Raw genomic sequence first — 15,840 nt, 5'->3', positions numbered from 1 at the left:
AGCCCCGGCATCTCGGGGCGTCGTGTGATACTTACTTTGTACAGGGAGAGAACAGCTCCTTGCAGGGGCTGTTTTCCAGTTTCTCCTCTGTCTGCTGGATAAGTTCTTGACTGACTTCGGGAACATAGGCTGGAGACTGGGGAGAGAAGAGAGGGGCACATTAAATCCCCGGCGAGGTGCAGGTTCTGCTCTCCCAACCTGTGAGAGGCACATTCATTATTTATGCCCCCGAGCTGCTTCCATTCAATTCCAGCGGTTGTGTAAAAGCAAAGGAGCTTTACGTCAAAGAGCAGTAAAATAGGATACCGTGGCAACTCGCTCCACATTCCACTCTATCCTCACATTGCTTTTCTGCCTTCTCCGGTGCTTTCACCTCCTTGCCCAGCCTCATGAATATGCAGGACGCACTCCTTGCCAATTCTTTGAACTGCTCCCTTGCATCCCATGAAAAATGTGCTGGCCTGAGCTGTGTACAGCCCATTCTATTAAACAAAAGAGAATTTGCCCAGTATTTTCACTTCACGGGTGATTCATTGTGCTGTCTGAAAAATCCATCTTTTTTGGTTTTTTTGGTTTTTTTGGTTTTTTTGGTTTTTTTTCGTTTTTTTTTTTTTTTTTTTAACCAGCAAAGCAAAACAAGAGCAGAGCATTGGTACTTATTGATACAGATCTACATCTATCTATATAAAAAAGATGTTCACAAAAATATCTAGACACCTGAATTCATCCTTAGACAAAAATATTGCAGTAGCTTTAAAATAATAATTTCAAAAAGGAACTTTGCCAACCAACCACATATACTCTTTTCATCCTCTCCTCCCTTTGGAGAGAATGTATATTCAACCCTGCAGACCTTACCAAAGAGAGGTCTCTTGCAATATGCCTTGATGGTTAACCAGTTTAGGACTCTGGGGACTAATTATCTAAAAAGACAGTTTTTTAGACAGTTCACATCCTTACACATTGGCTGTATACTGTAATCATATTGGAAAGTGTATATTTGTGTGTGTGTGCACCTATTTATAGGCATTTCTCCCATGTACATGAAAGTCCCTTTATATAACCAATTGGATTTGGGCATTTTCAATAAACTCAGCCATAGATGGTAAAATCCTCTCTCCTTGCAGAAGCCTTAATGCTCAGCAAGGTCCCTCAGTAAGTCCATGCCCACAACCACCAGATGTGCTGAGTGGGTGGGGCACAGAGCATCATCCCTCATTCCTGGCCAGATGTTCCCATTAACTCACCCCTAGTCAGAGATATCTTGGCAAGCCCTGAAATGCATTGCAGGCAGAGTTCAAAAACACTGGGAATGAGGACAGAGGAAGGGGCAGAGGTGGAGCCACAGAAAATCTCCAGCATGTTGAAAGCTGAATTAAGTCTTTTATCTTTTCCTTCCCACTGCTGAAATGTGAATATGATCCTGGTTGTGACATGAAAAAGTAAGTTTGTTCCACTTGAATGTTTTTAAATGGGAACATGGTTTACAGAACTGTCTGTGCACACTGTGCAATGCACTCTCACTGCTCAGCCCTGACAGACAATCTGCAGAACGTGCTGGAGACACCTCTGACCTCACTGAAATGTTTCCTCATTCCCTCAATATATTCCTCCATTTCCTCAGCAAAAGATATCTAGGGAACACTCACTTTTAATCACAGACAGAGTAGATTACTGATAACTAGGAAGTCTCGTGGTTTTTTGAGAGGTAGATCAGCCCCTCATGTTAACATCTAAAAGGTAAAATGAGACAAAGCCAGATTTTGTCAGCTTGATTGACCACTGAGGTAACTATACCTGCCCACAACAAAATCTTAGTCCCAGTTTTGGTTCAAGAGAGTAAGTAGAGGCAAGAGGGAGGCAATGAAAGAACTACAAAAAAAACCTCCTGTTTTCCAGTCCTACAACACTGAAACTCCTGGGGAAAAAGACAGGAAAGCAGATTAAACCAAAAGCTTTTAAAGCAATATTCAGATATGAACAAAAGCCTAATGATTAGCAGTATTTCAGTTGATTTTGGCCAGAAACCAGATGAATGAATACCTTTAATTTACAATTTATGCACTCAGTGGATACACATTTGCACATACATGCTCGCTGGTAGCCCAAAGTTGGTGGCTGTATGAATCCAGTGGTCCAAGCCCTGGTTCCAGATGATCATCTCTCTGATTTACAGGGAACAGAAACACCCCTGAACTCCACAGTTTTGGGGCTGCTGTGGACCAGGAGTGTTTCTGATGTGAATGGAGCAGCACTTCAGTAAAATCTGTACTGAGGCCTCTAACTGAAGTTACTACTGAGCACATCTGGAACTTGTTCTGCCTTTAGAGGTCAAAACAGGAATCCAAAAGCTAAGTACTAAACTGCATAATTAGTCATTTAGACCAAGTGACCTGATTCTTACTCATGCCAGGCAACTTCATCTCCCATTGGGAATTCATTTCCCAGTGGAAGGTAAACTGCCTTGAGGTTAGTGTTGAAGATCATGCCCATGACACATTACTAGAGTAATAATCCCATCAAACTTTGTCTGAGATCAAAGTACACTTAAAAAATAAATTATAAGCATCAGCTAACTCTTATTCATAAAGAGGAAATTAAATTCTTGTAGTGAAAGGGGGGAAGAATGAGCAAAAGAAATAGTAAGTAAGACAATGTGGGAAGTATTTACAAATGACACAAACTGTGATTCCTCTCTCCAAGTTTGAGGGAGATACAGTCACCACTTGGTTTTTCAAAACCACTCATTGCTGACCTCTGAGTCTTTACTCCCTCTGCACAACCTTGAGCAAGGTAACAATATCAAGGTAGGTAAAGACATGAACTCACTGAAATCCTGTGCATGGACTAAAGCCTTAGAGTGCAGTGCAAACACTTCCCTAGACCACTCCATTTTATATAACAAGGAATAGAGGTTGTGTTGTTGTTTGGTTTTTCTTTTTTTTTTTCAAAGGCTGATCATTTCCAAAGCTTCTGTAGACCCAACAAAACGTTTTGTGCTGTTCTACAGCCCTTCACAGAGTTCAGGGCACCACATGCCTGGGAAGAACATACCCAACCCTTCCCAACTCTGCCTGCAGCTCCAGGGAGCCTTTGGAGGATCCTTCCTGAGAATCTCCTTGAGACGTCCCAGTTTCCCACTGCTCCCATTAAACAGCCATGGCTGCCACGTTCCCTGTGTGAATGCTGTGCATACCCACAGCCTTCAGAAGTTCAAACAAAGCCAGAAACAATTACAACCCAAAACTCAACCCACCAACCTATTTTTGCTCCCCTGGAGAACCATTAGGCAGCACAGGTTATGTGTGCAAGAAAACCTTTGGATCCCAAGAGTGAAAGCTTCCAAAGGTAACACTTTGGCCATTTACAGATGAAAAAGTTGCTTCTTCCCTGGAGAGGTGCAGAAGATTTCTGCAGCCACAATGAAGTGGTTATTAACACCATTCTCCTGCTGCATTATGGGCAATGGCTGTAAAAGCAAATTTGGCTTTTACAAGGGAAGAGAGACACCTTTTCCAACATATTAAATGTCCTGTAGCAGCTAGGAGAGTCATACACCCTGATTAAGACCATTACATCTGAGCTTGTGACAAAGAATATTCTGCTAACTCTTCAGAAACACCTGCAGAAACCAGTTACACCTTCTTGCATTCAAAACAAAACACTGGGGAGTTACAAGTATAGTTCCATATTTCCCCTAATGGCTATTCTGTTTCCTGAAGGCAAAGAAGGAGATTCTTGATCTCACTTACAATAATGTAATCAGAAATTATGCCAGTCAAACCAAGTGATTAACACTAGGGTAAAGCTGATGGAACTGAAACCAGATTCCTGGCAGAACAAGCTGTGCTGAAGTTGATCCTACAACAAAAATGTCTCTCATCGCATTATTCTTATTGATCAGACATTTTAACAGTAGTCCAAAAGTCCACAATACTTTTACCAGGTTTTAACCAAAATCTCCTACCTCCTGTACCTTCTCTTTTATGGCCAGAAACTGAAAACCTCTCTACAAATATTTTTCTGGCATAGCAATAGCTCTGTTTTATGATACTCTCCCATTTAATTTTTAAGAAAAGAATGCAACTAGGAATTGTGTTAGTGGTTATTTGAGAAACAAGAAATGGATATTCAGTTACTTCTGAGTGCCATTAGCCCACCCTGAGAAAAGTCTCCACTTTTAAAGGTCTTTTTTTCTGTCTTTATAAAAGAGCTCCTCTCAGATGCTCTTCCCTTTCCAATAATGGCATGAGAACAGCTGATACATCTCACATTTGTCAGGGTTAGTTGTGTTCATGCCCACAAAAACTCTGGATGCCAGCAGAGCCCTGTCCAGCAGCAGTGTCTGGTGCTGCCCATGGCCTGGCACCCCACTGGAGTACTGAAGAGTAGCAAAGACTGATTCAGATCAGATGAAAGCTTCCAGGCTCTGTGGCTCCCCATCATCTGTTATTGTGAATGTCATGTTGCATCGCTACACTTTAAAACGTGGCCTCTCCTTTTCTGACAGCTCTGTAAGTTTTGCTACAGGCTATTTCACCCAGACCTCCAAGACCCAGTCTTTGCTGAGTTCACTGAACAGCACAGCCATCAAGAAACCTTCTCCTAAAGTCATCTCTATGTGTTTGCCATGCCACTCACAGCAGCTCTCAGTGCTTCCCCTGTGACTGTGTGGGGGAGATCCGACCTTTTGTTGATCTATCAGCAAATCAAACTCTTTATCAAACAAGCTCAAGTGCTGGCAGTACCAAGGGAGGCATTCAGAAGACCTTCTCTTTTACTGTTTCATGAAGATGTGTCATTTGTTCTAGCTTTCCTTATGAGATAAGATACATTTCCAAACATTTACTCTGCATGACCTCGGTCAAGACGTGGTGCGCTACAAGCGTCGCCTCCACGCCTGTGGGAGTGAAAGCAGGTGGGCAGCAAGCAGAGATTGGCACTTTCAAGGAACAGAAGCATTTTCCTGGCCAGCCCAGCAGCTGGGGTTCACACCTGTGGAGCTGGGGTGAGGTGGGAAGGTGTCCCCAGTTATTCCCAGAGCCCAGAGCAGATGCACACACAACACAAACCTGTGTGGGCAGAGCTGGCTCATTGTGTGTAACACTGGTGCTCCTGTGGGAAAAGTGCCCAAATGACAAAGTGGACTGAGAGTGGACTGATGTGTTGAGGATCCAGCTAAAGACATATCCAGCTGGGGTCACCACCATTTGAGAAACCTATAGAGAGCTGACAAGAGCACCAAGTGCCTGGAGTGTTGGGAAATATACTTAGGAAAAAAGCCCGGAGGAAAGCACTGAGGGATCTTAGAATCTGTTTAGCCTGGAAAAACAAGGGTGAAACTTGATAAAGGACTTTTAATATAGAAGTGTTTTTAATAAAAAGGGCAGGGATCAATTATTCTGCATATTCTGCTCTGCTCTGGGGGAATGATGTGAAGAAATCCACTTAATTGGATATGAAGGCTTTTTATTCTAATTTTTCACACAGGGAAGCAGAAGAACAGGCCTATGAATATTGTGGAATCTGTTCTCAGAGGTCTGAAAGACCTCCGAGGGCACTCAGACATCTGTTGATCATCTAAGTGTATTTGATCTCTGTTCAACGCAAGAGGCTCTTGAGCCCTTTCCCAGTCCTTTGTACCAATAATTTTGCAAAACACTGGGCTTCACAAAGCACAGGCACATGGCATGGCCATGAGAACAGATGAGGAAGGGAATTTGTTTGCTGAGTGCCCACCAAAGGAAACCTGTAGCTATGAGTAAAGGAATAAGAATCTTCTCTGCAAATTAGCAATCCTGCTTCAAAGACTTGTCTCAATCATCACAGTCTCCTAAAAAATAAATGACGTGGCTTGCAGATCCCTGAAGTTCAGAGCAGAAAAAGAGAAAGCATTGAGTTTGGCCAGACTGACTTGGTAAGAAACAGAGCATGTCCATAGTTCAGAGGTAATTCTTCATCCTTACATAATGACTTTCATCTAAGAACCTCAGAATACTAAATCTCCAGTGCAGGATTAAGTCTTCATGAGCTAGGTGGCAATCTCACAATATTTTACAGAAGAGTGCACAGAGGTTGAGAGATGTGTTTATGTATTTTGCAGAAGATTTGATCATCACCTGTGGCTGAAATCAAAGAAGTCGCACTGAGATAAATGAAAGCTAGAGATGCTCAGATTCCTCAAATCAGTCCAATTGTCCCTTGCAATTAGTGAATAAAGAATAGAAACCTAGAAGTGCAGGCTTTCATTTCATACCAGCTCCTGCCAGTGGATGTGAGTCATCAGGGTGTCTTACAGCACAACTGCTCATCACTATAGAAGCTATATGAACCAGAAAGATTCCACACTCTTTAGATTGAATAGACCTGATGCAAACTTCTGTCACAAACACAACTGCTTTCCTGGCAAGTTTCAGGCATGCAGCTGATACTGAAACATGATGAGTTATTTTAAAAGTCACTTGCGTAAAATAAATAACGTGCACCATATGTTATGTTTCAGGTTATGAAAACATTCCACAACAAACTGGCTTAAAACAATTAAAAACCTTTCAGTCAATGGACAAAAGTTCAAGCTGTAACTTTTCTTGAGCTGCCTCTCGAATTGCCTTCCAAGCATTTGTCTTCATGATATGTGTGCATTCAGATGTTGACAGCAATGTTCCACATATAATCTGTTTGAAAATCTCCACACAGATTTGCTACTAGTAGAGACCTCAAAACGATGACAGAAACAGGCTAAAATGAACTTTTTTGTGTGAGATGATGTATGATCAGACAAGAATATTTCATACACAAAAACCTGGAAATTCTGGCTTTATCCAGCAGTCTAAGCTCCAGCCAGGGAAGTTCCAACCATCTAGCCAGGGACTGACTGAGGGAAAGTGTGAAGGGACTGACAGGGGAAATCCAAAGTTCTTTTAGGTTGGGAAAGACCTTTAAGATCACTGAGTCCCATCAAGAAATTCAGAGGAGAGCAGCAGATGAGGAAATGGAATGTCTTGGTTGTATTTAGATTTTGGGAAATCAAGGCTGGGCATTCCTGGTGAGGGAAAGGATCCCAGCACTGCCACAGCACACGCAGTCTCCTGATGCCTTTTGGCATTACACAAAGAAATCTTGGAACATTCTTTTGCCTTTCCCTGTGTCTGATCTTATCTATTCAGCCTGAGCTGTATGTGTGGTAAACAGCCAATTCTACATCAGGAGCAGCTGCAACACTTTAACTAATCAACTTCTGCATTTTCTTTTTACTTCTTTTTTTCATTTGGGTCTGTATGAGGCGAACCAGTAAAGCAAAAGGCTTCATAATTCCAGGATATTTGCTTTGAGAGGACAGATGTAGGAATTGGCAGTGGGGTGGACAGGGAGCATGGAAGGCAGCTGTGTTATTAGCAGCAATTTATCTATTGCAAGTGTGTAGACACGACACCTAAGAATGGGGGCCTGTAGTGCCAGGCATTATGGACATGTTATGGGAGCCAAAGCAAACCAATCCCACCAGCCCTGAGAGTGGGAACAGGGGCCAAAGACATGAAATATCTCATCAGGATTACAGAGAGGGTCAGTGGCAGAGAAAATATTGAGCCCAATCCCAATACCCAGGGCAGGATCACTTGCTGTATCTGAATGAAGCAAATCATCAGTGCCTGTCAGCTGTGGGGTTTGTTTTGTAGCTGCAAGCTGATCTGGAGTCATGACAAATCTGTTTTCCCTCATATGCTAGTAAACTATCAAAACACATGTTGACACACAGAGAAATACAATGAGTGGAGACAGCAGAGCCCTCAGCCAGCAGCTGAGAATGGCCTGGAGGGGTTTGCTAATACTGCACAAAGGGCCAGCTACCACCTCAGCTCTGGGGCAGGATCTGGAGTAGCTTCAGGCTCCCTCACTTACCCTGGACTCCTCAGGTTACTTCTTGTGCCTCAGCAAGCCCAGCAGCAGAAAAAGGAGAAGTTTCCTCCCTGGCTTCCCAGCATCCTTCCGCTTTGGAGCTGGGATACAAGCTGCAGTCTAGAACCGTGCCCTTCCTTGGGAAAACAGCAGCCTCTGAGGTTTCCCTTCTGACAAGTGCATAGGAAGTATATGAATTATTTTTTGGCTCTCCTGTTAGTCAGTAACAGGGCCTGCTATCTGGCTATACCTTCTTTTTCCTCTTCTCAGCAGACATTTTTGTAGCTGCTCCTTTCTAGAAACCGCATTTCTGCTCCCGATAGTGGCAAACAAGCAACTGCCATGCAAATGGTGTGAGTCAACATGTTTCCTACATACAGCTCTTCTGTCCAAAGTGTGGTTTCCTTGGAATGTTGACTTATTTGATTCAGAGAAATCTGGGGGCATAACCACAACAGGAGTTTCGGAGCAACAAAGGAAAAGCCTGCCTAGGCTTAAGAAGGAGAAAATTCTTCCTGGCTCCTATTGGTGACCAGAGCTTAAACAACCAAAGCCCCATAGAAAGTAATTTTGAAATAACAAATTGTCCCATGAGACAAAATTTAGTTGCTTCATCATCTCCTTTTGCAAGTCCAGTGAATCAGCTGCAGACTTTATACTCTTCAATTAAACAGAAAAAACACTCACCACAATCCCAACCAGCTACGGGGTTTTGGTACAGCTTATTTTAAGACTCTAAACTGGTCAGCACACAAGATATGCTTTTGACTTCAATTAGTGAGAAATCTGGCCTCACAAGAAGTGCTTGGCAGGATATTTTCCTGGATCTTCAAACCCTAGTCCTTTCTCACCCATACTTCTTAAATGATTCTTTAGAAACATGCTCATAGAGGTTTCTTCACCAAAGAAACACATTTTTTCCTCCTTTTTGTAGACATGCTCATAGAGGTTTCTTCACCCAAGAAACACATTTTTCCTCCTTTCTGTAGACAATAGGTTTATTGGTGGAGGGGTGCTCATAAAACTGCCACCTGAAATAGTTTTCAATAAGTTTGCTTTTAAAGCAGGGGAAGGGAAAGTTTTGGTTTGCTTGTTGTTGCCCTTTTTCTGCCTTAAAAGCATTTTGCACCCAGGTTAAAGGATGGAAACAGATGAAATAACCTGTCAGCAGGATGAGGAGGGCAGCTGAAGGAACAGAGAAGAGAAGGTTGATATCAAGCAGGATTTTCTGTCCACCCCCCAGTGAAGCTGCTCACAATCCTTTGGAGTGTCACAGAACCACTTTTGTTAACAACCCAACAGAGCCATGGCTACAAGCAGCCAGATATTTGATAAAGCTTTTTGGGAGAACAATGTATTCCCACTATTACTAGCAGCAAACATGACAGGACAATTCTGAAAGCTTCTCTTCTCAGGAAGTTTTTTTCTCTTGTCACATGTGCTTAATAGGTTTGGACAACATCCAGTGTCCAGCCTCTTATCAGGACCTTCCTACCTTTTAACATCCTCCTGCACTGATGGATGGCCTAAACATTAGCAAGCAACCTTATGTTGCAATAGTCATAGCTTGGCTTCCTCTGGTAAACCAAATGTCATTTGTTCCATACAAAAAAAAACAAACAAAAAACCCCAAAAAACAACAACCCCTAAACAGATAAACACTCACTTACAACCTCAACGTTACTGAATGGCTCTCTTGCAGGAAAACAAACAGATCCCTGCTTGAATTCACTCCTGAGACACAAGGCTGTAAACAGGAGTAACCCTTCCCTTGCAGGCTGAAGCCTGATCCACACTGAGCTGATGTTTTGCCATCACTTGCAGGGGGGATTCTGTAGAATTTACCTTCATCTCATCTTTTTCCATTAGCAGGTCAAAAATCCTGAGGAAACATTTGAATGAAAATAATGTAAAACCAAAAGAGAGTCTGGGAAGGTCTTGCAAAGAATTAGGAAACAAATTAAACAAACATCAGGCAGGAGCCAGTGGCCCACTCACAGACAGACTGGAAACACCCAGGAAGGCAAACAAAATCACTGCTGGAAACAGGGCATTCCCACATCACCCTGATCACACAATCCATTAGCAATCAGGTGGCAACAGCCATCTGCAAGGAACTGGGAGGGAAGACATTTATTGTAGGGAATGACATGCTGTTTGCAGTGGCATATTCCACTCTTCCTCACTTTTGCTTATTGGACAAACAACATCAGTGCAAGGATAATAAACTTGCTATATGTTTGATTTTTGACTCAGGTCAGAGTCTGACTTGGTTAAAAAATAAATTAGCATACAAGCTAAAGCTTGGCAAGCAGGTTAAATGCCTTTTTTCAGTGTTGTTGGATTACTGGGGAAAAAAAAATAAACATTAATAGCTTGAAGTGTCACATATCCACCATTTAAATATGCTGGTTATTTCTAAATCAATTTGCAAAAAGACTTTTTAAAAAATCTCACTTTTTACACTTATCAAGAAATATTTTAAGGAAATGAAATAATTTTTTGGTGAAATTTAAAACCCTGTGATTCCTGGTTCCATGTTAAATTAGCTCAGTCTACCAGCTTACTGATTCTTCTGTTGCATCATCCCAGCCAAAGGTGGCAGCCTCAGGCACCTCACTGGAATTTGCCTGACCTGTTCTTGTGAGGCTACTCAGATGCTGAAGGCTCCAGATGCTTTTCCAGAATCCTAATTTCCTATCACAAGGGAGCCAGGTGAGAAATAAGGTATGATTAACTTCCATTCTCACCATGTGCCTCTTCATTCTCTGCTTTGTTGGGGTTCCCTGTTACTGCTTCTGAGTTTAGCACAAGGAATCCTGAGCTCAGGGAGACATGAATTGATCCATTACACTTTAAGTTCCAGAAATCTGAAACTGAACCAACCAGCAAAGTTGCAGCAAGTGGGGGAATGGATGGGCTGGGTAGGTCAGGTCTTCAAAGGACTCCTGAACTACTGAGAAATTGTGCACAGAAACCTGGGTGGATATGCCATGGAAGGTAATTTAATGTATTCTAGCATGGAATTCACCTCATCACACTTTAATCACCTAAAAGCTGAGACACTCAGAGTCTCCCCAGGCTCCCTGCAGCCAGTGGGCAGAAAGAGTCATCTCATGTCTCCCATCCAGATGCCTCCAAGGCTAAGTGCTGGGAATGCAAGAGGTTGGACTCACCAGAGCTCTGTTTTAATGTCATCCTGTGCAAACACACAAAAGCCATCTCCTGCAGATTCCTGGATGTTTTGCAAGTCAGTGTTCCAGACAGATGGAAAAGGCTGATTCCTTTTTTCCCATGTGAGCAAAGTTTTCAGGCAGAACAGGCTGTTTCTGGGAAAGCTGAATGGACCTGAAAGTCTTTCAGAATTAACTTCCCTGGCCACTGGATAACCCATACAAACCAAATATAAGTCATGAGGGGCATGCAGAGGGGATAGGGAAAAGATTACCCCAGAAACAGGGAGGAGGAAACTATAATTAGCATATTCATTAGCCAAGGGGAGGCAAATAGAGCCTTCCTGTTGCCAGATAATCCTGAGCAGATCTGCTCTTTGTTTGCAGAGTCCTTTTGGATGGGTTGGCTGCTCTCTGAGAGGAGCTGGAGCAGGCTGGGGGCCTGCCCTGCCTCACAGGCAGATGTAAGCCAGGTTTACATGTGTGCTTGACATCCACCAGTGGAATCCAATTTCCATTGTCCAAAGGGTCAAGTCACAGCAATTCCAACAAACACAGGGAAGCCAGAAGGCTTCTTCTCAATGAGCAAAGCATCCCAATGCTTTTCCTGACCAAAAATGACAAACAGTTAGGAGGCATGAGCACTGAGGGGTGTAACCTCTCCAGAAAAACAGGGAAAGAGAAGCAGAGCTTCAATAGCTCTGATAAGCACAAAACCAGAGGAGTTAATGACTCCAGGCCAGACCTTCTACCAGTCTGAGCAAAGGCATTGCAAGGACAGGACACAGGGACCACCCAAGGACCCATTCTGGGGCAGCATCATCAGGGCAGGGCCGGCTCCAAGTTGTTTCCACAGGCTCTCCTGCAAGTTTGGCACCACTGCAGGAGACAGAAGCCCTCAGTAAGTGTTTAGTTAACTAACATTTGTATTATAAACAGTGGGTAAAGGATGAGGAAATAGGACTCGAGCAAACCATGAGAAAAAAGCCTTTTTGCCTGAGACCACAGCAAAGGGACTCCTAATCAAGGCAACACTGTGATTTTTCAGATTCCCTACCACACTACATTACAGCCTGGCCTCAGTGACAGACAAATGTTTATTAAAATAAATCCTGACTAGAAAGCATTAATTTGAGGAACACAGTTGCCATTCTGCCACCCAGATATTTTCCCAGAACTGAACTTGGGAAAGATGAGCTTTTTCAGAGAGCCCACTGAGAAGGTACTTTCCTGGGCTCAGACACAGTGATCAGCAGAGATATTGATCGTGCTGTCTCTGCAGCAACAACAGGAATTATCCATTGATTTCTCTGGAGACTGGATTATGTATTGATTATGTGAGCTGCAAAGCAGAGGCCTAAGTAATGCTATCATGTCTGGCTAAAATGGTGCTCGTAGAGTAGTGAAGTCAATAGAAAGGGGAGATGAGAAATCCATTGAGGCAAAGGGCAAAGTCCCAGGGTAATTAATTAAATGGCAAAATTCTCCTGGCTCAAGTGATGCCAGGATTTCTACTTAAGCATTTTGCATCCTGAAAAGTCCCCTAGTAGGAGCCCAAAGGATGCAGTGAATAACGCTTTGAGCAAGTAAATAATTCTGGCCCATCCCGAGCCCATGTAACACTCTGTGGACAGACAGGCACCTCATTCATTGCTTTCTTCAATTGGGTCATTAATGAAATGCATAGGGTTTAGAAAAATTTGAAAACTAGCTGTGGAGATAACTGCTGGACCAAGCCTGAAGGGGCCATCCACTGCAGCCAGTGAAAAGAGATACTGTGTTGGCCTTTTATCAGCAAGATAATGAGCTTACAGGGGGACAGCAATGACTTGCTGGATATAAGTGACATAAGCTGAATTTGCAGGAGAAAGATAACAATATAGAAAACAGCCCCTGAAGGCTCACCTTTCAAAACACAGAGCTTCTGTCTTGCATTAAACTCTGCAGATTGCTTTACAGAAGCTTAATGTTTCTGTCTTCCACTGCTTCCCTTAGAGTGGCATTCAGCTTTTGTTCTGGCCATCCCAAAAACTAATTATAACATGTTCCCTGGGAGGCATTTAGTAAAACTAAACAGGTAGAGGAAGAGGTCTGGGGACTTGAATCCAATTCTTGGTACGGTATGACCTGCAGGATTCAGCCAGAATCATTAGGAAGTGATAGATGAAACTTCACTGATCAGCAAAGATGACTCACCCAGAAGAACAAGTGCTGAAGTTTGCATTTATTTTCGGGGTGGAAATAGGAAGGAGGGGAAGAAATCCCAAGGAGAGAGGCAAAGGTCCTTGTTGTCAAGATCAAAGCAATGGCCAAAAGGAAACGATGGTGGTGCACAGGGGATGGTGCACAGAGATGGGAGAGGTGTCTGTGAGCAGGAGCCTGGCTCAGCCACGTGGCCTGGCCCAGCAAAAAGCCTCATGTGTAATTTTAATTTCATCTACCCATCTTATGGAGATGCTTTCTTCTCCAGAAACAACTGGTTTGAGAGAAGGGCACATTTTTGCCAGTAGACAAGTGGAAGGCTGATCACTGCTGATCAGCCAGAGGCCCTTTCAAGGGACTTTTCCCTCCCTTCCTTATCCTATAATTGTTCATAAAAACAAAGACATAGTTTTGTTTACCAAAATCCCCACTGATAGCCTCAGACTGGTGTAAGGAGGTTATTGCTGTGCCCAGCTAACCTCTTGCAGCAAAGAAAGTGCAAACATGGCCTTTATTCTGTGCATTTCCTGGAGGAAAGGGTACTGGACAGGAATTCAGATAAGAAAATTCATGTTGTTGCTGTTCTTCATATTCTGTGAAGTATTTTAATGGGGATAACAATACACATTAGACATCCTGTTCAGTAACATTTTTAGTACCCAGCTGAGTCCAAATATAAACTATAATGGCATATGGAGACTGTCTTAAGAGCCATTTCAAATCAATTTAGTTTTATATAGCGTCTCTTCAAGTCTCTCAAGGTGATTTACAGTGAAAAAGCAAATAGTGGGATAGTGATTTAGTGGAGTAAGGCATGGCAGCTGTCAGGCAGGAAGGAGAAAATGCTGCATGGAGACGTAAAACTCTAATTTAAAAGCAGTACAAAGGTAAATATATCGCTTTGCTCTTCCAGTACAAGAAGCAGTCAGGTAATGAAGCCAGGTTGGGTTCAGTTTAATTCAACACTTCAATGGAGCCATTTACAGATGGAACTGGACCTAAAACTGAACCTTTTCCACTCAACTGCTGAGATTAGGAAAAAAAACAGGGAAGAAATATTTGTGACCAATTCATTTTACCATCATATTTCACAACCTCAGAAATTTCAGACTTCCTGTGGCTTGGACTTCTGCCCTAGGGGCTTATAAAGTCAAGAAGGCAGCTTTAAGTGTCTTTTTCATGGAAATTGTTAAAGCCTTTTTTAAAGAAGCAAGACTCTAGTCAGGAAACCATGACCTGGCTGGTGTGACAACCATTGTGCTGCTCCTGTGTATGGAGGAGGAATAATTCTTCAGAGAATGTTTCCCTCAGCTACAGGACACCCTTCCTGTGGGTTTTTTGCCCTCCTGCTCACCCCTCAAGTGAAGCTGCAGCAGAAGCCATGAAAACACTCGTATTTTGGTGTTCCTAGTGTGGAGATATCACATTTCCCTCCCACCAAAGAGCTCAGAACAGGCTGTTGGATGTGGCTGTTTCAGTGAACTTCAGGCAAGAGAGAGGGAATGCTATTGACTTCCTAGGGCCTGAGTACACAGGACCCTGGGACAGCTCAGCATGGAAGGGACCTTTGAAGATTTCATAGGAAAGGGAGCCTAGATGAGATGATCCAGTGCCCAAGAGCATCCTGAAAACCTCCAGTGATGAGGACTCCACCACACCCTTAGGGAGGTTGTTTGCATGTACTTCTTCTTTGAGAGGCCTAAACCACCCACGTTTCCTTCCGGGTGCCAGCATTTGTCAGGATTTGTCACTGCTGTTGCCTCTAGGTCAGGGACGTGGTAGAAGCTTGACCTGCTTGTCCACCAGGACTAAGATTTCAATTTTCCAAGAAGCAGGTAGGGGCTGTTCAGGATGCCAAAGCTGTGGAGAGCCTGAATTGTGATCACTTGAGAAAGTGCCTCCTTGCTCCACCATCCTGGCAAGTGCAGGGTTTGTTGAGTGGCCTCAGGGCAGACGTCTCACAGGCTGTGACTTTGTGAGTCACAAGGGGCTGGGAGTCCTGCTGGGATGTCTGCTCATCTGGGAAAGTGCCTTCTCTTCCTTTCTGCTGTGCAAGAAGTGTATGTTTTATTAAATGAAGTGCATGTTCCCTATGCAAATGAGCGCCCTTTGGAATGGTGATACACTGACACGTTTTATGTTAAATATGTATGCCCTTTAAAAACTGAAGCAAGAGCTAAAAATCATTTATAAATATTAAAGAGCAAGAAGTCTACTTTTTGTTTTCACTGTGTTTCTGATCCTGCACTCTGGGAAAAACACTCCTCACATTATAAGACTGAATTATCTGTCCAAGAACTAAACCTGTAATTTTATTCTATCAGTCAAGCTGTATGTCACGCTTTTTTTGTATCAAGACAATCAGGTTCTTTGAAGCACAGACACACACTTACTTAAAAGAAGCTTTCGGCTGAAAGCAGAAGACTCCAGAAACAGCAGCAATTTGTACCTTTCAAGGGACTGATAATTAAATAGAGAAATGCTGATTCCAATGAAAAGAAGGTTTCTTTGCTGGCCAGGATGATGTTCCATTAGGACATTTGGGTCCAGATTCATCTGCTTGGACTGC

General features: G+C 43.1%; 1 protein-coding gene across 2 annotated transcripts in view; it reads right to left on the bottom strand.

Moving 5' to 3' along the window:
- The window catches only part of GRK5 (G protein-coupled receptor kinase 5), a 153,839-nt gene that overhangs the window by 33,184 nt on the left and 104,815 nt on the right, over positions 1–15,840 (bottom strand). For both annotated transcript variants that reach the window (XM_066555129.1, XM_066555130.1), the window contains one exon: positions 36–136. In XM_066555129.1, the coding sequence (XP_066411226.1) occupies positions 36–136 (101 nt within the window). The remainder of the gene's footprint in view (positions 1–35; positions 137–15,840) is intronic.

Source organism: Molothrus aeneus, chromosome 8 (assembly GCF_037042795.1).
Source record: "Molothrus aeneus isolate 106 chromosome 8, BPBGC_Maene_1.0, whole genome shotgun sequence".
NCBI classification, from domain to species: domain Eukaryota; kingdom Metazoa; phylum Chordata; class Aves; order Passeriformes; family Icteridae; genus Molothrus; species Molothrus aeneus.
Note: the sequence above shows the minus strand (reverse complement) of the source record. Positions and strands in the feature narration are given on the sequence as shown.